The following is a 22911-nucleotide window of genomic DNA, read 5'->3' as shown; positions in this document are numbered from 1 at the left end:
CTATGGTCGGCATTCGGGAAGGTTTTGAGCGTCTTATGGTGCCTTCACACCAGACGCGAATGAAGCGTTAAGCGTGAGTGACTTACATCTAAAGTCCATGCAAAGATGCGATAGACATCTTGCAACGCGAATGACGTGATTCGTGCGAATTAAGCCTTTTAGGCATTTGGCGCACGTAACGTGTAATTCATGTAAATTGCGCAAGTCGAAAAATCAAAATGACGCGAATTTCACGCGAGAATGAAGCGTGTTGACTCAAAATGTTAAAGTGCGAATAGCGCGATTGATTCGCATCTGGTGTTATAATTTTATCATTTGCTTATCCTTGTGTTGTTTTAAATCTGTATGAATTTTTTTATTCTGATGAACACAAAAGAAGATATTTTGAGAAATGATGGTAAGCACACAGCTCAGAGTCGTATAATAAGAGAGTTACGACACTCACATAGACGCCCGTTGTAAGAATGGAATGCGGAAGTAACAGCGTGTCATGGATTGACGCATAGTTACAAACGCAGCACTAAAGCCCATTCAATTCAATGGCACCTGCTGGTAAATCGATGAAATTACCGTTTCTCTTTACATTTTCAGACATTTTATGAATATAGTCAACATTGATATTTTATGAACTCTGCTGTAGGTAATGATTATCGTTAATAATAACTAGTAAAATTTTTATGTTTTAATGAGTTGTGTATAATGTGTGAATAATATAGATTTAATGGTTTAATATTTTATTACTGGTGGCCATCTACTTTATACTTATGTTTTTTTATATATTACGAGTAACACGAGTGATGTATCTTCGATAAATGGTGTATAATTATATTAAGATTTAATGTGTACTATAAATACAATTAAATATTAATTTAGTGTGTTTCTGTTATGTTTCACTGTTACAAATAACCGCGTTGCCGATCTTTTTTGTGATTTTAATACAGTAAAAGTGTAGGAATTATGTTTTTAGCAGATTGATAGCCATTTATATAGCCATATTTTTGCTACAAAAATAAAAGATAAACAGTGTTGCTGTAGTTGGTATAGATAACCACAGTTATCTTTGGGTCACCATTAACTGTTTATCTTTATTAACTGATTTAATGTATTTCCATCACTCCCTAGTAAAAAAAAAAACGTTATAAACATACATAGTAAGTATAGTAATCAATTCACATTACAAGCTAATATTTACCTAAAATAGCTGAAAATCTATGCAAACAGATTGACAGCCCTGCTTGGTTTGGAACTGTAGAACGTTACATGAATCACGTGACCGCGCGGCGGCAAGATCAAAGCGTTTTGTAACTCTCTTATTATACAACTCTGACACAGCTGGAGTAACCATTGACTTCCATAGTAACAAATACGATGGAATTCAATGGGTACCGTAAACTGTGTACTTACCATCATTTATCAAAACATCATCTTTTTTGTTCATCAAAAAAACCAAAACCTCATACAGGTTTAGAACAACATGAGAGTGAGTGAATGATGACAGAATTTTAATTTTTTTGTAAACTATCCCTTTAAAGGATTAGTAAATTTTCTTTAAAAAAAAAAATACAGATCATTTACTCACCACCATGTCATCCAAAATGTTGATGTCTTTCTTCGTTTAGTCGAGAAGAAATTATGTTTTTTGAGGAAAACGTTCCAGGATTTTTCTCATTTTTATGAACTTTAATGGACACCAACACGTAACAGTTTTAATGCAGTTTAAAATTGCAGTTTTAAAGGACTCTAAACGATCTCAAACGAGGTATAAGGGTCTTATCTAGCTAAACAATTGTCATTTTTGACAAGAAAAATAAAAAATATGCACTTTTAAAACACAACTTCTCTTCTATCTCCGGTCCTGTGAAGCGACAGCGCAAACCTCACATAATACGTCATCACGTCAAGAGGTCACGGATGACGAATGCGAAACTACGCCCCAGTGTTTACAAGTGTGGAGAAAGAGGACCGTTCTGACGTTGTTGTTCATGAAATGATACTAATTAATGTCTTTGTGTCAGTTTATTGTTTAAAATGGTCCACAAATGTGCGTTTCATATATGTAACACATGACCTTTCCACGGCATTACACAATTACGTGAGGTCGCGCTGGCGCGTCACAGGACCCGGAGATGGACGAGAAGTTGTGGTTTAAAAGTGCATATTTTTTGTCAAAAATGACAATCGTTTCGCTAGATAAGACCCTTATGCCTCATTTGAGATTGTTTAGAGTCCTTTGAAACTGCAATTTAAACTGCATTAAAACTGTTAAGTGTTGGTGTCCATTAAATTCCATTAAAATGAGAAAAATCCTGGAATGTTTTCCTGAAAAAACATAATTTCTTAATTACTGAACAAAGAAAGACATCAACATTTTGGATGACATGGTGGTGAGTAAATTATCTGTTTGTTTGTTTTTCAAAGAAAATTGACTAATCCTTTAAGCAACTTTGGGCATCTAAAAAAATAGGATACCATTAACTTGCTGAATGCTGACTTAACAGTTTAACCAGATCTGTACTAAAATTACAGTACTATAAACATCTGCAGGTGTTTACGGATGGAGGAACCTAAATGTCTATTGTCTGCTTAAATCTAGGATTCCTTTCATGCCCAGTGTTTTAGCTCTAAGGCAAGAACAGATGCATTTTATACACCATCATCAGAATTCAGAGGTTTCTCGAAACTGTGTGGCGCCCCACCTGCCCATCTGTTCCGATGCTTCCCCCGCAGTCTGTGAGGAGTTCAGACATGTCATAATAACTCACAAACTCCCACAGACAAGCCTCCAAATTCAGGTTCCTGTAGTAGCGCAACGTGCTCTGGCCCCTAAGAGCCACGCTGTACTGATACGGCAGAGTATCTCCGGCGGTCTCGATGTTTTGTGTGGCATCGGTCAGGAAGCCGTGCCGCGTCGAGACCTCGTTGAAGTCCAGCAGATTGGAGCATTTGTGGTTTCCCACCCGAGTGCCGTCGGGACTGAGCGTCAGCTCGAAATTGGATAAAGCGCGTGTGGAGACGACAGGGAGCATGCCTGGTGAGATAACAAAATGTATACAAAACAATGACAGTTAATATTTTCACATTTGTATGCAGTATTACAAAACAGAATAAAATTGTAAGCTAAAGTTTAAAGTGTTTAGTTTTAATATATTTAATATTTAAAAGTTTGTATTCTATTCCACATTCAGTGGTACATTCAATACAAATATAAGCCAATAATTCTCAATCACGTGTAAAAGAATTCGTCTTTTAAATGGCAAAGTTTACATACTTTTGCTTTAAGTGTCAGATAAATAGTATATGCATTGTTTTGTATGATTCGATCAAAGAGTTACGTCAGTCATTTTCGGATGCGAATAGAGGTCATGCGCACCCAACACGGACGACCGCCCACTCTGCGTTAACGTCTTTTTTGCCGTGTGCACCAACGCGCTCATGTGGATGCGTCGCGTATAAACAATACTTTAGAATGACATAAACTATGATTTTTTTTTTCATTTTTAGGTGATCTGTTTCTTTAAATGCACTTTTATTCAGGGTGTCAAGGCACTGACATTACAAGTGGCTTTGATGTGCAGGGCGACAATATTAACATACCTGTATCTGGTCAAACATTTGCATATGGCCTAGATTTCTGACGTGTTGTGATTCCAAAATACCTCAATATGACATTTGGACCTTTCTTTCACAAGAGTTTTGTCATAGGGAGAAAACTTGTTGATGGATTTGGTTTGCAAATTCGTGACATGACACTTATTCGTGTTTATGCATCATTCACATTTGAAACTGACAGCAAATCAACAACAGTAGTTTTTTTCCCAGGGGATATATTTCTGGAGGGTCCAGACTAAGCCAACAGTCTGTCAGCCCGAAGGGAAATGATTGTCTCACCGTCTATATGGGGCATGGTGACAGTAAGCTTGATGAGATTGGCATATCCGGGGTCTTCGGCGCCCGTGTAACGCAGTTTGGCAGAAAAGGGCTCAGCACCCACTGTGCCCAATTTACGTGGCTGGCACATCCCTGCTCGGAAACATCAAAGACATGAAACATCACTTCAAGCGTATTACCACCTACCGGTAGCCTAATTCCACATTGCAAGTGCTATATTATAACCAGCAGCAACGGAAGAGCATAATGTTCTTTGGTGCTGTGATACAAAGCAAAGCATTTTTATATGATCCCTCGTAATTTGATGGTTTGAGGCTCACCTTCTTCCTTACTAATAGTCACAATGGGACTGCCGAGTTCAAGTCCCTCATCCCCGTTCGAATTCACAGCTCGGGCCGCGCACTGCACTCTTGAGCCCGCTTGGAAATAAATGGAGTCTAAGGTGATTATTTTGGAGGAGGTAAAGTAGGTGTCGAAATCAACCTCTTTCATTGGGCTGGTGACACCATCTGGACCACTGGGGGCGCTGATGAGCCATCGGTAACGGGTCAAGGTGTTGTTGATGTGTTCGCTTACGCAGATGGAACCAGTTTTGTCGTAGTCGGGATATTTGGGGTTGCATGCCTGGGAAAGAGGAAAAAGTTGTTTAAAAAATGTTTAATAATATGGTACTGTGTGTCAAACACAACGGTGTGGGGAAAATCAAATCATGGTGGCGTACAAAGAAATGTCATGGAGGATTTATAAGAAAAAAATTTACTGTTTCATAATGATGCTTTGATTTAGGAAATGCTCTGAGGTCTTTATTACAAAGTATTTTAACCTTTAAGATTGTATAAGAATAACAGTAATTGCAATCTTCTACATTCACATGTACTTCAAGTTTCCTTTGAGAACTTTATAAATGCTAACCTATAATTATCATTAAGTTACATGAAATTCTGAATCAAAAAATGTAAATTCAGTTGCATGGTACATGAGTGCTATTCATGGGCTGAACAGCCTAAAAATGTATCCCAATTGATGACAAATGTCATGGGTTTGATCCCAGGAAACACACATGCTAATACAAAATGTATAGATTGAACTTTAAGTTGCATTGGATAAAGGCATCTGCATAGATGTTAAATAAAAATAATGACAAACCTACCGTAACACAGATGACGGGGTAGCCGGCGGGTGGTTGAGAATTCTCTTTGGTTTTACGAACATCATCATAGTGCAGCAGAGACACAACGTGAGGCAATGAGGGGAACGTGACATCAGCTATACTGTTACCCTCCTCAATGTACACTATGACTTTAGTCATCTGCCAATACAAAATTCACAAATATCTTTATCTAAAATAAAATGTTTAAAGAAATGGTTTACCTAAATATGAAAGTACTCTCATAAATTACTGATCCTTCATCCCAAATGACTTTCTTTGTTTGGTTGAACACAAATAATTTAAATTAAAAAGCCATCTTATATCTAAACCAATACGGTGAAGCTCCAAAACCACATACATCCACCATTAAGCAATCCAAATGACTCCAAATGGTGGGTTAATAAATGTCTCCTGAAGCTAACTGATACGCTTGTGAGAGGACACAATATGTTGAGCTTATTTAGCTATTGGCATGCTGATAATGCTAATTTTATTGTTCAATCATTGGTTCTTGCATCTCTTGTCAAATGCATTTCTCATCATCATGAATATTTAGGATTCAATGCCATTGATGTGCCGCCATATAACTTACAAAACTGATCTGTAAGTTTTAATGGATACATGATGTATTAAAAGCTAAAAGGGTCAAAATATTAATTGTTTTCTCTCACAAACGTTTTGTTTCACTGAAGAGCTTAGATGCAAAAGTCGCTAAACGCCACCTCCATCAAAAATGAGATAATAAAATGAGATATTACACAAATGCTCTCGGCACATATTATATGTTAATCAAATACCTTTGCTTCAAATCTGCTTAATCCCAGCCTGAGGCCATTCAGAAATATAAGTTTGTTTGCAGAATCTGCCGATTTTTCAGCAAAGTCCTCTAAGTGCTGGGAAGATGGATCACATTTCTTCATTTTTATATTCTGACTTTCATCATTGGCGACGTTTCTAGTGGCATATTTAGTGATTTTGCAACTATTTACTATGTTTTGTCCATAGAAGTAGATTTTTGGAGGTTTTTGCCAATAAAGCTTGCAATGCACTTAGAGTGTTTTGCAGCGAAATACAGTCAAATATTTGAAATACCAATCAAATGACTAAAGTCAAATTTGTAACACTAAACCCCGGAGTATAGTCAAATATAGTTTTTTATGTGCACGCGTAGTACAAACACACCACCTTGCAAAGTATAGTTTATTTGACTCGTACGTGTACATACGGTTAACGCATGCTCATTGTGCAGTGTTGCCACACCTTAGTTAACTTCAAATTCAAGGACCTTTCAAGGACTTTCCAGGTCCAATACCCTCAAATTCAAGGACTAAATGTGGGGACACATTTCAAGTGAGAGCAAGGTTACATTTTGTTACCTTTTAAGATACATTGTTACAGTATCCTTTCGAGGGAACTCGCGCTGCGTCACTGCGGTGACACTTTGGGGACGCTTCCAGGGGTAAGTGGGTTTGAAAGTGTATATAAAATTCAACCAATGGTGAGGCTTAACAACAAAGACAGGGTGACGCGGGAGCCAGGAAGTATATCGCTATCTGAAATATTACAGGGACGCAGGAAGTATGGCAAGGAAGAAGCAGCGTCTCGTTCCCATCTCAGGGAACAACAGTTACATACGTAACCAGAGACGTTTTCTTGTGTCAAACACAACTATGCAAAAAAGCATTTTGGTATGAATCAACTTTCGCATACAGAAGATATAAGCATTTAAAGCAAACAGTTTAGCATTTGTGCATAAAAGGCTAGAAATTTCTACACAGGGAATAAGATGGATTTTTTTCCAGAAAACGTCTTGCATAAAATGATTCAAGCACTTTCAATGACTTGTATCTATGTGTGTATTTTTTCAAAAACTTCCCAGGACCTTGAATTATTTCCACCAGATTCACAAACTTTCAAGGATTTCAAGGACCCGTGGGAACCCGGATTGTGACAAAATGCAAAGCAGCTCCTGGGATACATACTACATTCTCCTGTAGGCGCATATGCAGTTATATTTCAGCGTTAAAGACATTTTAATTACTGACTAATAACATTTTCATTGGCATTAAAGTGAAATTACTGAACCAAACATAAGAGGCTGACACCCAGTGGAATGTTTTGGATTACTTTAATAATGGATACATGTGATTTTGCTATTCTAAGCCCTATATAAGAAGATAACATGACAGCATTTTAATACAAAATTATTTGTTTGTATTTAATTCAAGAAAATTTGGGATGACAGGAGGATGAGAATATGATGAAAGAATTTTCATATTTAAGTGAACTATAAAAAAATCTAATTTTAGAGTCTGTTTTGTAAACTGAATGTATCCAACCGAACATTGAGAACATTTCTCACCTGTGTTTCAGCAATCATGTTCTCGTCTGGTTTCAGGTGAACCGTGAAAGCTTCTCTCATCTCTTTAACACCATCAAACAGGACCTCCACCTCCACTACGTGTTCGATCTCACCCGCTTTAAACTCGACGTCTGCACGCACACACACAAAACAGCTGATTACACGCACTCCCGAAAAGATAAACACCCTCGTGAAGTATCGCACTCCTCCACTCATCCTAAATGCTTCCACACTTGATTGCACATGTCATTTGCATCCTGAACTCTATATAACCTGATTTAACTGGAAAATGCATGCACGAGGTAGCTGTTTGAAAGCGGTGCTATAAAACACCTGCCAATCTACAAAAGATAATTAGATGCGGCATATTCAAAATGCAAATGACGGGGTCTATCGATGTGAGTTATGCACGGATCTCTGTGGATTCCTCACCCTGAGAGATGGGATGGTAGTCTTCTCCGGATACAGCCGAGCCGTCCTTGGTGTGAACCCTGACCAGGGATACTCTCGAAGCGTCTCCTGTCCGGCGGATGGGAATTTTCACCAGCGTCACCTGCCCGGACTCTTTCGGTTCGCTGACGCTGAACTTGGTCTCGGCAAACTTGATGATGGGCTCTGAGATTGAAAGATGAAGGGTACGAGAATAAAAATGAAGGAAGTTTATCTCTTAGATCTTTAGCTTTTGTTGTCTCAGCCAAAAAAGACAACATCACAGTTTAATGAAACTTTAACCAATTATGGAGATTTTAACGTGTGAGGTATTAAAGGAAAACACCACCGTTTTTTCAATATTTTACTATGTTCTTTCCTCAACTTAGATGAATTAATACATACCCTTCTTTATTCAATGCGTGCACTTTTAATCTTTGTACAGCGCTTCTTAAATGTGTTAGCATTTAGCCTAGTCCCATTCATTCCTATGGCTCCAAACAAAAGTTTTGTTTTGTGCCACCATACTTACTCGTGTAACTACTCATGTAACAGTCTTCAAATAGGGAAAACATGGAAGTGTTTGGTGGCTTCTAAATTCATTCCTGTTTGGATCCTAAGGAATGAATGGGGCTAGGCTAAATGCTAACACATTCACGAGGCGCTGTACAAAAATTAAAAGTGCACGCATTGAAAAAAGATAGGTATGTATTAATTCATCTGAGGTAAGAACCTAGTAAAATATTGAAAACGGTGGTGTTTTCCTTTAATTTTACGATTCATCTTAAGTCTATTAAGAATTCAAAGCACTTTGATGACCAATGTCTCTGTTGCCGCCTTACTGTCAGAGCTGTCTTTGATCTTGATGAGCGTCTCATTTTGAATGCCTATGGATGCCCCGTACGGCGAGTCGCTCTTTGCACTGCCCAGAACTAGGCGCAGTTCCTCTTCTTCCTCATAAATCAGATCATCCACCAGTTTTAACACACATGGTTTGTCAGCCTCACCTGAAGACCAAAAGAGACAAAAAAAATCCCACTTAACTTTGCTCCATTCCTTTATTGTTTTACAAATAAAGCATGCATACACAACTAAAGTCACTTTGATATGATCACAAGAATCCACTTGAAATGTATGAGATCCCCAAATATCACCCACTACCCCTAAAGCACCTGTCTTCATACCAAAACTGAACAATTCGAATACAGCAGATTACAATAAAGAAAATATATATTCGATAAATTTGAGATGAATGTAAGAAAAAAGTCAAATATACCTTATATTTATAAATTAAAATTAAAAATATATACTATATCTTTACAATCATCTTGTATATATAGGTTTTCAAGATATGTGATTTGAATCTGTATTAACACCTGGGTGATTCTCACGAAACCATTGAAACACCACGGCACTAATGATTTTAGCTTTAAAATGTGTAATATAGTAACATTAAAAAGCATCAGAATTAACACAATACTGTGTTCGTCCTTGCACAATGTGTGATTTCAACATAAGAATTTATAATTGGAAATTTTATCTCATTTTCTGCTGAAATTCTCATTACCGCAATGTGTCCGGCTGTGTTTGAACATGCGTTATGTTGTAATTTAATCAAATTAACACAAAAATATTAAGAAAAAAATAAATGGATGTTTTGCTAGACTACTTTAGATGACAGAAAAAATATTTACTGAATATTCATGTATAATAATAATGAAGAAAAATTAGGAAAATGATGTGTCCATGCCTGATGTTCTCATCCTCCGCAACACTTTTTGAGAACAGTTTAAGCACACATACAAAATTTTAATAAAGTTTGATTTTGAGTGACCAAGCACATGGACCAGTTACTTCAAGATGGCTACCAGGTAAGATCGTTTTTTTACAGTTAATTTGAAATATTGTCTTGTCAGAATGCTTACACGACCTTTTGATTATCATTACCGCAACAGATGCTTATTAAATGTTAATTTAATTAATAGAAGCATAATACTTTGATTTTAAATGCATGTGCAGAATCTCCAAATTATGTTCTTTCAGGTTTGTCATGTCATTTTGAAAACATGTCAGTGTTGATGTTTTCTGACTGTTGCGGTAATGAGATTTTTCAGGACTAATTTTTTAAATTATGTTACAAAAAGTGTTAAATGATAAGTAAAAGTTTTTAAATTAATGTTCCCATTTACTCCAGACTTTGTTTTTCAATGTCTGGTGGGGAAAAAAGTAAATTTAAGCAATTTTTACATTTTCATGCTTGACATTTTTAAAACCAAGTTTTCGTGAGAATCACCCACTAATAATACTACTGTATTAGATAATGAAAAACATATTGGGGCAGTTTCTCGGACAGGGTTTAGATTAATTCAGTACTACATCTTTAGGTATTTTAGCACATGTACGTGGTTTTTACAAAAATACCTTACAAAAAACGATACTGGTTCGGATCTTGAGACAAGACAATTGCACTGATATATGTTAAGATATGTCAATACAAGGTGTTTTTAAATTAAAGTCTAGGACTAGGATAAGCCCTGTCCTGGAACCCGCCTCATTGTGATTAATCCAGATTAATAATAATAAATGATTCATAAACTTTTCCTCTGTGTAGTTTTTTCCATCGCTCAAAAGTCTGTAGGGTTTGTTTACCAGGCAGGAAAGTAATGATGGAGGTGTCAGTGTTGGGTCTCTCATCAAAGTCAGACGCCACCTGTGCTGAGCCCTGCCGCGTGTAGCAGCGTACAGTGGACTTGTGTCTAATGTCGCCGCTGCGGTGAATCACTACTGAGATTTGACCTTCACTCTCCTCTGCAGTTATGACAGCTTGTTTGAACTCCACCTTCGGCACTGAAGAGAAAAAATATACGAAAGATAGACACTCAAATAACTTTATAGTAATAAGTAATACGTGGGTCCTTCATGTTATATGAGTAAAACAGTCAGACAATAATAAACAAAAAAATGAACAGTACCAGTAATTCAGACAATTTGAATTTTTAAAAACCCATCTTTGATTATAAACACTCACAGTCTGAAACTGAATCATTAATAAAGATTGTGGCTTTCGCCGGCTCTCCCAGAACTCCGTTTGAGGGCATCCGGAGTACAAGCTCGAATCTCTCTGTCCCTTCTAGAACCGGCTGGCCAAGATCATCCAGGATGGTGACCCGAACCGTCTGCACGTCCACTCCTGGTGCAAAGTCCAAGTTTCTGCTAATTCCCACATAATCCGACCCCGCTGGCAGAAGACAACACAGAGACAGGTTAAGCTCATGCTAGATTTAAAGACAAAGTGCAAGATATATAATCCTTGCTCCGAGACACTAATGTTCCTGTATGGTAGCTTACAGCGCAGTTTGGGCTGACTGTTCAGAATACTTGGATAAACAGAGAGAGATATTTTGTATATATATTTTTTGTTTAAGCTGTGCTCCGAGCAGTGCTTTTGATGCCACATATCAGCATTGAGCAAAAAAGAATTAATCAGAAGTAGGAAAAATAGACTGGGTTGCAGAGACAGAACTAAACAGATGGCACTCACAAAGCATTAAAGAGACCATATCATACACGTTTGTACATATTGCATGATTCGCGCGAGTATTTGTAAAGTTTGTCTGTTATATTTTGATCAAAAAAGGCAGTTTGGTATCACTTTACTTAAGACTGACATGACACCTTCATAATCTTGACATGACATGTGCCATGAATATGAAGGAGTTTTTATGCACATTTATGACAACTGTCATATGTTCAATTATGTCATTTTTAATGCAAAGATGACATTGTTTAAATTGTCTTGGTTATGACAACTTGACATAAACCAATACATCATAACTTGTCATAAATCTGTCATAAACATGACATAGCAGAATACTTATTAAACTTAAGAAACGACCTAGCTTTATGGGTTAACATTACATTAAACTGTCATTTAAATGTCATTAAGTGCTAATATATATCAAATAATTTTAAATACTTAACAAAATGCAACAGACATGTCAAAATATTATACTTAACTTTATGTATGTGTACAATACATAAAAAACTGACAACTAACAAAACTTGTTCTTACTCACACAGAGGGTTCTGACATTTTCTCACATAGAAGAGAAAACAAACAAAACATTTAATCAATTGAATTTTAATGTAATTAACTTTGCAGCGATATAGACCCAACGCTGCATGGCTTAACCCATTATTGTACAGTTTTCATTTAATTTTAGATGAATCGGTCTCCAAATGCAATAAAATATTATTTTATCAATTTGAATTATTATCAATATTATTAATGAATAATATTATTAAACACATGGAGGAACATTAAAAAAACATTATTAAGAATATTTATGACGTTGTTATAAAACTATTTGACAGAGTATTAACACTTAATGACATTTTAATGATAAATTATATTTGTACCACTGTTATTGAGGTCAAGAAAAATATTCATGATGCTGTTATAAAGCTATATGAAAGAGTATTAACACTTAATGACATTTTAATGACAAAATATATTTGTACCACTGTAGCTGAGGTCAAGAAAAATATTCATGATGCTGTTATAAAACTATATGACAGAGCATTAACACTTAATGACATTTTAATGACAAAATATATTTGTACCACTGTAGATGAGGTTTAAAAAATATTCTAGATGTTTTAAAACTATTTGACAGAGTATTAACACCTAATTACATTTTAATAGCAAATTATATTTGTACCACTGTAGCTGAGGTCAAGAAAAATATTCATGACGCTGTTATAAAACTATATGACAGAGTATTAACACTTAATGACATTTTAATGACAAAATATATTTGTACCACTGTAGATGAGGTTAAAAAAATATTCTAGATGTTTTAAAACTATTTGACAGAGTATTAACACTTAATTACATTTTAATAGCAAATTATATTTGTACCACTGTAGCTGAGGTCAAGAAAAATATTCATGATGCTGTTATAAAACTATATGAAAGAGTATTTACACTTAATGACATTTTAATAACAAATTCAATTTGTATCACTGGTAAAAAGTGTTGTCATGATGATGTATTGGATAATGTTAAGTTGTCATAACAAAGACATTTCAAACAATGTCATCTTTGTATTAAAAATTACATAAATTAATGAATGACACTTAATGACAGTTGTCATAAACATGCATAAAATCTCCTTTATGTTAATAGCACATGTCATGATTATGAAGGTGTCATGTCAGTCTTATGAACACCCCTTCAAGTAAACTGTTATACTGGCTGTTTCTTTTGATATGCTATATATAAGACATTGAATTTTTGGAAAAGCTGATGAGGCCTCTCACCTTCTGCAGATACAGGAACTGTTTTACGGGATCTCACAGTGACCGTAGCTGTTTTTGAGAGATCCGTCCCTGTTCTCCACACACGCACCTCAATGTGACCGCCGCTCTCGTCGACATGATACTCCTGATTGCCAAAGTAAAACACAGGAGCTTCGGGGGAAAAGAACCAAACAAATAAAAAATAAATATAAAAACCCAAATAAATGTGTTTAGTTGCCTACAGATATAAAATTGGTGTATAACTGGAAGTCTGAACCTACTGTGTTTTGTGGGAACCAGAGATGATCTTGTTACGATGTTTGTAATAATAATGTTTTAGAAATTCCCTTGTGTAAGTCTCCTAGTAAATCAAATTTTACCCAGTAGTAAAAGTGTATCTAAATTCAGTATTTAATAACCACCAGCTTCAGCCACCTGAACACCAGCATCACTTAAATTGATCTGCACAACGGTTTCCATGACAACAAAGGGACACCTTAAATCCAGGTTTCTCACCCGCGGTGTCTGGGAGCAGAGGTCCCTGCGAGAGGTTTGTCATCTTACATATCTCTACAGGAAATCACTTACAAAAAAATGCCTGTAACCTTTTTGTTTGGATCACGCTCCCAATACATAAAAAGCCAGACTGTAGTGTTTCATTTAAAAGGATTCACATACAGAAGCAGTAAAGATATGCATACCATTGTACCTCTATCGATCTATCAATATCTATATAGATATATCTATCTATCTACATTTAAATCATAATGTTTTATTGTGAATTATGGCCATATGCAGTGTTCCTTAAAGGAATATTCAATTTTCTTAAAAGAAAAATCCAGATAATTTACTCACCACCATGTCATCCAAAATGTTGATGTCTTTCTTTGTTCAGTCGAGAAGAAATTATGTTTTTTGAGGAAAACATTGCAGGATTTTTCTCATTTTAATGGACTTTAATAGAGCCCAACATTTAATAATTAACTCAACACTTAACAGTTTTTTTCAACAGAGTTTCAAAGGACTATAAACGATCCCAAACGAGGCATAAGTGTCTTATCTAGCTAAACGATTGTCATTTTTGACAAGAAAAAAAATGCTCTTTTAAACCACAACTTTTCGTCTAGGTCCGGTCCAGCGCGACCTAACGTAAATGCGTAGTGACGTAGGGAGGTCACGTGTTACATATATAAAATGCAAATTTGCGGACCATTGTAAACAATAAACTGACACAAATACATTAATTAGTATCAGTTGACATACAACGTAGGAACAGTCCTCTTTCAACGCACTTGTAAACACTGGGGCGGAGTTTCGCATTCGTCCTCTGTGACCTCTTGACGTCATGACGTATTGCGTGGGGTCACACTGGCACATCACGACCGGATCTAGACGAGAAGTTGTGGTTTAAAAGTGGATATTTTTTATTTTTCTTGTCAAAAATGACAATCGTTTAGCTAGATAAGACCCTTATGCCTCGTTTGGGATCGTTTATAGTCTTTTGAAACTCCGTTGAAAAAACTGTTAAGTGTTGAGTTAAGTATTAAATGTTGGGCTCTATTAAAGTCCATTAAAATGAGAAAAATCCTGCAATGTTTTCCTCAAAAAACATAATTTCTTCTCGACTGAACAAAGAAAGACATCAACATTTTGGATGACATGGTGGTGAGTAAATTATCTGGATTTTTCTTTTAAGAAAATGGAATATTCCTTTAAGCTCAATTGGTGGAGCATTGCATTAGCAGCACAACAGGTCATAAGTCCCAGCCAACTCACATACTGAGAAAAATGTATTGTAAAAAATGTAAGGCATTGTAAGTCGCTTTGGATAAAAGCATCTGCTAAAGGCATGAATGTGAATGTTGCTTAGTAGTTAATGCACTTGCTTTAAGATATAGAGCTGTGGTTCTCATATGGAAAATGTGCGATCGATCCCAACTCGTCGAATCAATGTCTATTGATAATTGGGTCAATAAAAATGGCAAAAAAACTTTCTATAAATTTCATTTTAATACTATTAAAGACTACTACAAATAAGCTTCAAAAGCTTAAAAATAACGAAGAAATGACTACAGTGAAATATTTAGTGCAATAAGTAAAATTTAAGGGTAAAGCACCGCTTTCATAAGCAGGCATTAAGCATACCCATTTAATTCAGATTTTATCACAGAAGAAGCAACATATGTAAATGACACTAAATCATTCAAGCATTACCATATTCAGTAGGGCTAATGTGGTATAATTCATTTAAAAAGCACATCAGAGACAACATCTGGATCTTACCAGAGAGACTAAACATGCACAAGATTTAATGTCACAAGATGCAAGGAGTATTTAGGAAAATACAATTAGCCAAACTTTACAATTGAGTTTTTTTACATGCACAGTTTAAGGGGGTGTGTACACAAAGGCATTTGCGGCCAGCGTATGTTTTTAATTGTTTTTTTTTTCAATGGAAGCCACACGATGCGATTTTCCATGCACTTTCCAACGTTGCATTTTGAAAAGTTGAAGTATTTTTAACTAGCTGCAGTTCTGACATGCCTGGACATGAATGTGTAGCACTGCATGCGCATTGCGACCATGACGCTCTCTATTTGAGCACGCTTGTCGCGCATCTACATTCAAACACAGTGTTGGGGAAAGTTACTTTAAAAAGTAATGCATTACAATATTAAGTTACTCCCAAAAAAGAAACTAATTGCGTTACTTAGTTACTTTTTATGGAAAGTAATGCTTACGTTACTTTTTAGTTACTTTTTTGTCTATGAGGCTTGATCTCTTTCAGGCCTTGCAGGTGTTTTTATGACTGAAAAGTTCTGCATTGTGTACGTATTGCGTGTACGCATAGAGTGCATAATGTGACTACGTTTAGTTTAATTCAGTAGATAATTTTTTCGAATTATGTTAAACTAATTAAATTATAATTAGTAGTAGAATTAATTAAACTAAAAAAGGAACTTGCATTACTTTTTTGAAAAAGTAACTCAAATATTAATGTGTACATTTAAAAAGTAATGCGTTACTTTACTCGTTACTTCAGAAAAGTAATATTATTACGTAATGCATGTTTACTTGTCGTTAACCCCAACACTGTTCAAACATAATGTATTTAAGCGCGGAAAAGACACGAAACGTGAACATTCTTTCAAGGAAAGGTAACTAAATCATATCCCAATCGGCACAGGTAGATTTCTGCCCATTACCCCGATTTTGCATTGCAGGCAACGCCTTATGGACAGTTCACATTTCGCGGCTAAAACCGCTCCGCTTGCCTCCTTCTTACCCATGCAGCAATCGTAAAAAATGTGGCTGCGTCTTTCTAACGGTTTTGTTTATGTGCACGTCTCCGTTTGTAAAAAAAATCACAAAGGGAAAATAGCTTAAAGTAACGAATAAAAATCTGCAAAATAAACTGCAAAATTAAAAAAACTCATGTTACATTTACAGGTTCTGCAGACATGAAAAGAGATACAATATAGCTTTTGACATGATTTTCAGACGGCTTTTTGAATAACTAGGCGGACTACAGGCGGTGACATCATTGCCTGCAAGAAACCTGACTAATCTCCAAATGCCATGTAAAGTTCACTTTCATGTGAATGCATAAAAACAGGTTTTTATAATAAGCTGATTTTTGATAAACATTCACTTATTTTGGGATATAAACTTAGCAGGTCTGTATCAATACAGACACCTGGTGTTCAAAAGCAGTTCCAGGAAGACAGACAAATAACAATCAACTACACGGTCAGATTCAAAATATAATTATGAAAATAGCTTGAGTTTTTTTCAAAATGTTTTTGGCAAATATTTGTGACTACTTTGAAGTGTCCTGTTCAAATCAAAACCTCAGCATGTCATTTCTATTTCTAGAAGCCTTCTTTCATGACAGTGACTGGCAGTGTTGTTTAAAGCTTTGGGTTATGGATAAAAGTCTGTGTGTTCTCCGGTTTTGGAAAAATCATGTTTGAACTCGCTGGTGTGTTTGTTGGTAGCAGAGGGTGCAGATGGGTTTGCAGAGTTTTGACAGTTTCATGAAACAGCTTTAACAAACTAAGTAGGAACAAACACAGTCAAGCAGTCTGATTTCTGCTGTATGTAGACAGTTGTCTCCTTTATAAAGAGGCTCGAGCTATTTTTAAAGATTAGAAATTACTGTAACTGATTACATAACCCTGTGTGTTTTGTTCAGAATCTTCATTTTCATTTCTTAAAATGTCCTCATCTAAATACAGATTTAAAGGGTACATTTCACAAGCCTTTTTTAAAATGTAAAATACGTCTTTGGTGTCCCCAGAGTACATATGTGAAGTTTTAGCATGCTGAAATTACCATTTTTTAAGGTGTAAGCAAAAATGTGACGTTTTTGGGTGTCTTTTTAAATGGAAATGAGTTGAACTCTGCACTAAATCTCAGTGCCGTAGTTGGAAAGTGCAGAATAATGGGCGGTTTTATCCCCTTCTGACATCACAAGGGGAGCCAAATTTCAATGAGCTATTTATTTATATTTTCTAGGTTGATAGAAGCACTGGGGACCCAATTATAGCACTTAAACATGAAAAAGTCAAATTTCCGTGATATGTCCCCATGGCCACCATTTACCATAGTAAGACCCATAAGAAAAATCACAGATGATCTCTTTAATATCTCAATAATTAGTAAAAATTAGCATGTTAGTATCCTGTGTCTCAGATATTTCTCATGAGAAAAATACATTAAAAATCTCACAAATGTCTCTATTAGAGTCTCAGAAATGAGCTCAACTATGTGAAAAACTGCCAAGGGACTTGCCAATATTATTGAAGATTTTTAATATGAATTTAAACATCAAATGTACCCAAATGTAGATTATTTCACCTACGTTTTATATTTACAGCTCCATAATAAAAACAACTGTTGGATCTTCATATAAATTATAGACAAGTCTTTGTAACACGATGAAGGACAGAGAATGTGAAGCAGATTAGATGAATAAATCTGCCACAGTTTACAGTCCCCACACCACAGTCTGAGTCATCTTAAAATATTCAATGTCCTAAAACTTCCTAGTGGATCACCTGCTGAATATTCTTTATAAAATATATGTACTTAAAAACTAAGTTAGTTGCTAAATTTTGAGTTAATTCAACTTAAAAAAAATATTAGTAAAACTCAAAAAAGATGGTATGTAAAATTTTTTGTCAAATAATATTTTTATAATAAAAAAAACCTTACTTTTTAAAGTTACGTTTAAGTTTTAAGTTTAAGAAGCAACTTTTTTCAGTGTACCCTTAATGCATCCACTTTAACAATTGTCACATTTGTTTCTATTTTTGTTTTTTCTAAGCAATTTTAGCAAAAATATCTGATAAGTTTATACTAAAAAATTGTGTTCAATAAAATATTTATCTGGCTATATAAAACAATAGTAATGTTTTACAGAGAACAATTACTGTAACACTCTTTGCAAATGAAAAATTTCCTTTTAATTGATAACCTTAAGTGACTTTTTTGAAGTATACTTAATATATGACTCAAATAACTGGTTTACTATCTGAACATTAAACTGAAGTAATGCTTTCGTCTGCTACACAGGTGGTTTACTAATGCATAGGTGCTCTTCATGCCCTAGGGTTCTGTCTGCGCTCACAGGTTTATTACTGACAGATAAATAATACCAGTGTGTACATTCCACACCATAATGACACCACAACACAGAAAACCGCACACGGTATTTCTGCAGACAGCTGTGACTCTGATGCCGTTAATGGTGCTGAATGATGAAAAACCATTTCGGCTTAGCATGGAGGTCTGATGCTCTAGTGGTTTTGCGATCTTATATCTACACCCTTGAAAACTAATGGACATACATATGCATGTTACGTGAATGTAATGCTCATTGCATGTTGTATTGAAAACTGTTGGGCTGCCCCTACTTACTATCTACATAGACATACCTTCATAAACAGCATCATAATGGTCACTGAACCATATATATATATGAAATTTACATGAGTTCCAACAACTGCCTGAAAATGTGCCCAAAATTAAGTCTCCACAGGCAACTACCTAGGTTTTATAACAAAGCAGGTGTTTATGTACCAATTTGTTTCATGCTAATATTTGAGTACCTCCCGACAAAAACATTGGCACGTTCTCCGACAATGAACATCTGTCAGAAAGAAGCGCACGCTGTCAGGGATTCATTTCAAACCACAGACAGGTGTCTCCGTAGATTTGCTTACTTCAAACAAACACATAGACCGTGTTTGTTTCCCATCAGCTCCACTTCCATCCAAAGCTTAAACTGTCATACAAACAACGCAGACAAGACAGCGTTCTGACATATCACCTTGGCTAGCACTACAGTATAGGTCAAAAATAACCCATAACTTATTTTCAGTTTTAATCTGCCGGCCAAACAATCCAGAGCTTGGCACCCGGGCCATGTTTGTTTCTAGTGAGAGAAAGTAGAGAGTAACTTCCTGTTGTATTCCATCATAGATGTTCTCTGACAGCCCTCGAGTGACGTGCTTTAAATTTATTTATTGTTTATTTATAGTTCACTCGCCGATCACAAATTTGTTCTCAGACTAAAAGGCACTGTCACACCATCCCTCAATTTAGCACGCAGACAAACTCTCACACCTCTCGCATAAAACTTTGTACAGAAAATTGAGTTTTACAGGATTACTATGAGCCTGCAGCTTTGACCTTCCTTTCCTTGCTTCCTGAGATCTTCTCTCCAGCATTGTGAGATACCATCATTCCTGCATTGCCCGGAGGGCTAAACCTTTGTCTGTTTATGTGCAAACACACACACACAAACACACACAAAATCAAAGTCTTTTCTTCAGTGTCTTGTCTTTTGAGAGTAGTGTTTTGTTTTACTGTGTTGAAATGGTTTCTCTCACCATTTTTGTAGTCAACTATAAAAATCCACTCTCCAATGTTCATTAGGGCTACAACAAAACACTTTTTCATTGCTTGGCAATGAAATTTATGAAACGGCATACTTAAGCAACAGATCCAGGACCACACGTTCAATATTTCATGTGTGCACATGAGTGTTAGTGTGTGTGCAATAGAGAAAGATATGAAACCTATAAGGGGGATAAAAAAACGGAATTGCATTTTTAATATTCCCAGCTCTCCCAAACCTTGTAAACTAACATTATCCTAACACTCCACACAGGCAGCCAGAAACAGCAAAACAGCACTCCTTACATTACACGAAGCCCAAAGGAGACTCATCTCGTAATTGGTTCTAATAGAGTTTGTTTGAGTAACATAATGCATCCTATTTGCATAATGTTAACATAATGCAAAGCTAATTGCATGACGCTAATAAGCATAAAAATTCACAAAACACAAAAATAATCCACTTTAAGATTAGATCAGTGCTACTAATGCTATACTACTGAAGTAAATGCAAATAACATGCAAGCAGGTATCTCTCATCCAGAGGCGGACAGTATTTTTACTTTCTAAATAGAAGTACATTTTCAGGTGTTCGTATTTTATCAGGTTTTTTGTTTGGAAAACAAACATTTCAAAGCATATTATCGTAATTTTTACTCCACTACATTTCATAATTTCAAGTTTTTGGTTTATATTTAATATTTAAGTATATTAAACTTCTAGTAATTTTTTTTACTTTTACTTAAGTAAAAAGTACACAATTTTTATGTAATTTTGTATTAAAGGTGCAGTGTGTAATTTTTAGAAGGATCTCTTGACAGAAATGCAAAATAATTTACAAAACTATATTATCAGGGGTGTATAAAGATCTTTCATAATGAACCGTTATTTTATCTACATACACCGAGGTCCCCTTACATTGAAGACGCCATTTTGTGCCATGTTTCTTCAGAAGCTCTTAACGGATAACAAACTTTTTTATCAAGTTGTCTCCAACAATGACATGTTTGTCCTGTGTCGGCTACCGTAGCTTCTCAGTTTGCAACCTCAACACTAGATGCTGCTAAAATTTACACACTGCACCTTTAAATCAATTTTAATATGCAATATAAAAGGAATACACAGTAATTTTTTTCCAAAGACAAACACTATAATAAAGCACAGATGCTTGGAAAATGTAACTAAAATATTCAAGTAGTGTCCACCTTTGCTCTCATCTGTTTGTAATTGTGGTTTTACTGTGGTTTTATTAAATCAAGGCATTAACAAGCATATATTGTACAACACGTGTTCTGGATTAAGTAAACATATACGTAAAACCACAGATTCGTGTATCTTTACGGTATATATGTTTTTTTAAAATATAGCACTTAAAGCCTTTAGGGGCTTTGACTCACTTTCATGTTATCCATAAAAAATCCCAAGTAGGTTAAGCCCTGAATTTACGCCCTCATTTGATGGCTCAAGGCTTGACTTTTTGTCATGCATGTTTCCCATAGATGTTTTAGTGGTTGACTGATAAGAGGCTCAGATAGATGGAGATACAATCTAATACCGTCTGGAAATTGTACCATAGACAAAAGGATTCACTTTAGTACTGAAGCCTGGGGTTTATTGTTTGTGTGTGTGTGTGTGTGTGTGTTTGTGTGTGTGTGTGTGTGTGTGTGTGTGTGTGTGTGTGTGTGTGTGTGTGTGTGTGTGAAAGAGAGAGAGAGAGAGAGAGAGAGAGAGAGAGAGACAGAGATCATAAAGACGTGCCAAAACAAAGCAATGAGAGAAACCACGCATTAAGCAGTCCCTTACTGTATACCGTATGTACCCTATCCTAAATTGGGACATTTAGTCCACACAATTCAGGCAAAACCTGACACGAACACATCGACTACTACTTATGGATTAAGAAACACTATTTGTCATATATACAGAATGTGACACCCTTTATAAAAATATAGCTTTGACTTGTATCCTGGCATGATGGGAATTACTACTAATCCACAATACTGTATATATATATGTGGGTATAAATTATTATGAGGACACACTTTCTTTTTCCCGAGCGCAATTTCACGCTTTTAGTTTCGAGGTGGGCTATAGGCCAACGGCACCTAGTTTCCACTGCAAACATTTACGAGGCATAAAAACAGAGATAAAAGAACAAAAATCCTTCCGCTTTCCACCAAGAAATTAATTCTCGTGCTCTGAGGAAAGAAGACTTAAGAATAACTCAACTTTATCCTCCTAAAGCCTGAGGAGAAAGACACTCCTGTGCAGACTCAGAATTTTAGTGTTGCCCATTTACATTGCGTTTATTCTGGGTTTATTGGTTGCCTGCTGTATGTGCAGGAGATGCAGAGATTTTCAGGTTTTTTAACACTTTGTTTAAAATTTAAGAAAAGAATTGATCTGTAAAAATAAGGGGAAACCAAACTTTTGTTGGCCAAGTCAAGAGTATCCAAGTGGTGTGGAGAAGCGGAGCATGACATGGGAAGCAAGTTTTTGCCTAAAGTCTGTACCAAACTGTCAAGTGTTTTCTCTCACCAATCTCACATCTATACTACCCAAGTTTGTGTGTTTAGCCAAAGTTTGTTATGAAATTTAAAGAGATGTGTTGAGAAACGGGAAATGTATAATGTATAAAACAATAATGCAAACTGTATAGCCAAATGTTTGTGATATACAGTAAGTACACTGGAAATTCTGTATTTTATTTTGGTTTGAGGTTTTCTCTCGATGAGTGGAAAACTGAAAATCAGAAATGGTTTGTTGTGGAGATTTTGAGGAAATTATTGCTGCTCCATTGACTCACAAACTGTACTGTACCCAATTTGAGCTCAAATCAATATCAAAAGCATGTGTGCTAGCCTCTAACGGTACATTC

The 22911-nt window shown here is 35.7% G+C and overlaps 1 protein-coding gene across 2 annotated transcripts in view; it reads right to left on the bottom strand.

Annotated features, from left to right (window-relative positions):
* Nucleotides 1-22911, bottom strand: part of frem2a (FRAS1 related extracellular matrix 2a) — a 67964-nt gene that overhangs the window by 7211 nt on the left and 37842 nt on the right. For both annotated transcript variants that reach the window (XM_073874260.1, XM_073874261.1), the window contains exons 7-16: nucleotides 13152-13301; nucleotides 10858-11067; nucleotides 10479-10676; nucleotides 8672-8836; nucleotides 7833-8015; nucleotides 7401-7531; nucleotides 5039-5197; nucleotides 4209-4512; nucleotides 3889-4020; nucleotides 2697-3028 (exon numbers count right to left, since the gene is read on the bottom strand). In XM_073874260.1, the coding sequence (XP_073730361.1) occupies nucleotides 2697-3028; nucleotides 3889-4020; nucleotides 4209-4512; nucleotides 5039-5197; nucleotides 7401-7531; nucleotides 7833-8015; nucleotides 8672-8836; nucleotides 10479-10676; nucleotides 10858-11067; nucleotides 13152-13301 (1964 nt within the window). The remainder of the gene's footprint in view (nucleotides 1-2696; nucleotides 3029-3888; nucleotides 4021-4208; nucleotides 4513-5038; nucleotides 5198-7400; nucleotides 7532-7832; nucleotides 8016-8671; nucleotides 8837-10478; nucleotides 10677-10857; nucleotides 11068-13151; nucleotides 13302-22911) is intronic.

This window comes from Misgurnus anguillicaudatus, chromosome 12 (genome assembly GCF_027580225.2).
Source record: "Misgurnus anguillicaudatus chromosome 12, ASM2758022v2, whole genome shotgun sequence".
Taxonomy (NCBI): domain Eukaryota; kingdom Metazoa; phylum Chordata; class Actinopteri; order Cypriniformes; family Cobitidae; genus Misgurnus; species Misgurnus anguillicaudatus.
The sequence above is the reverse complement of the archived record's forward strand: the minus strand, read 5'-3'. Positions and strand labels throughout refer to the sequence as shown.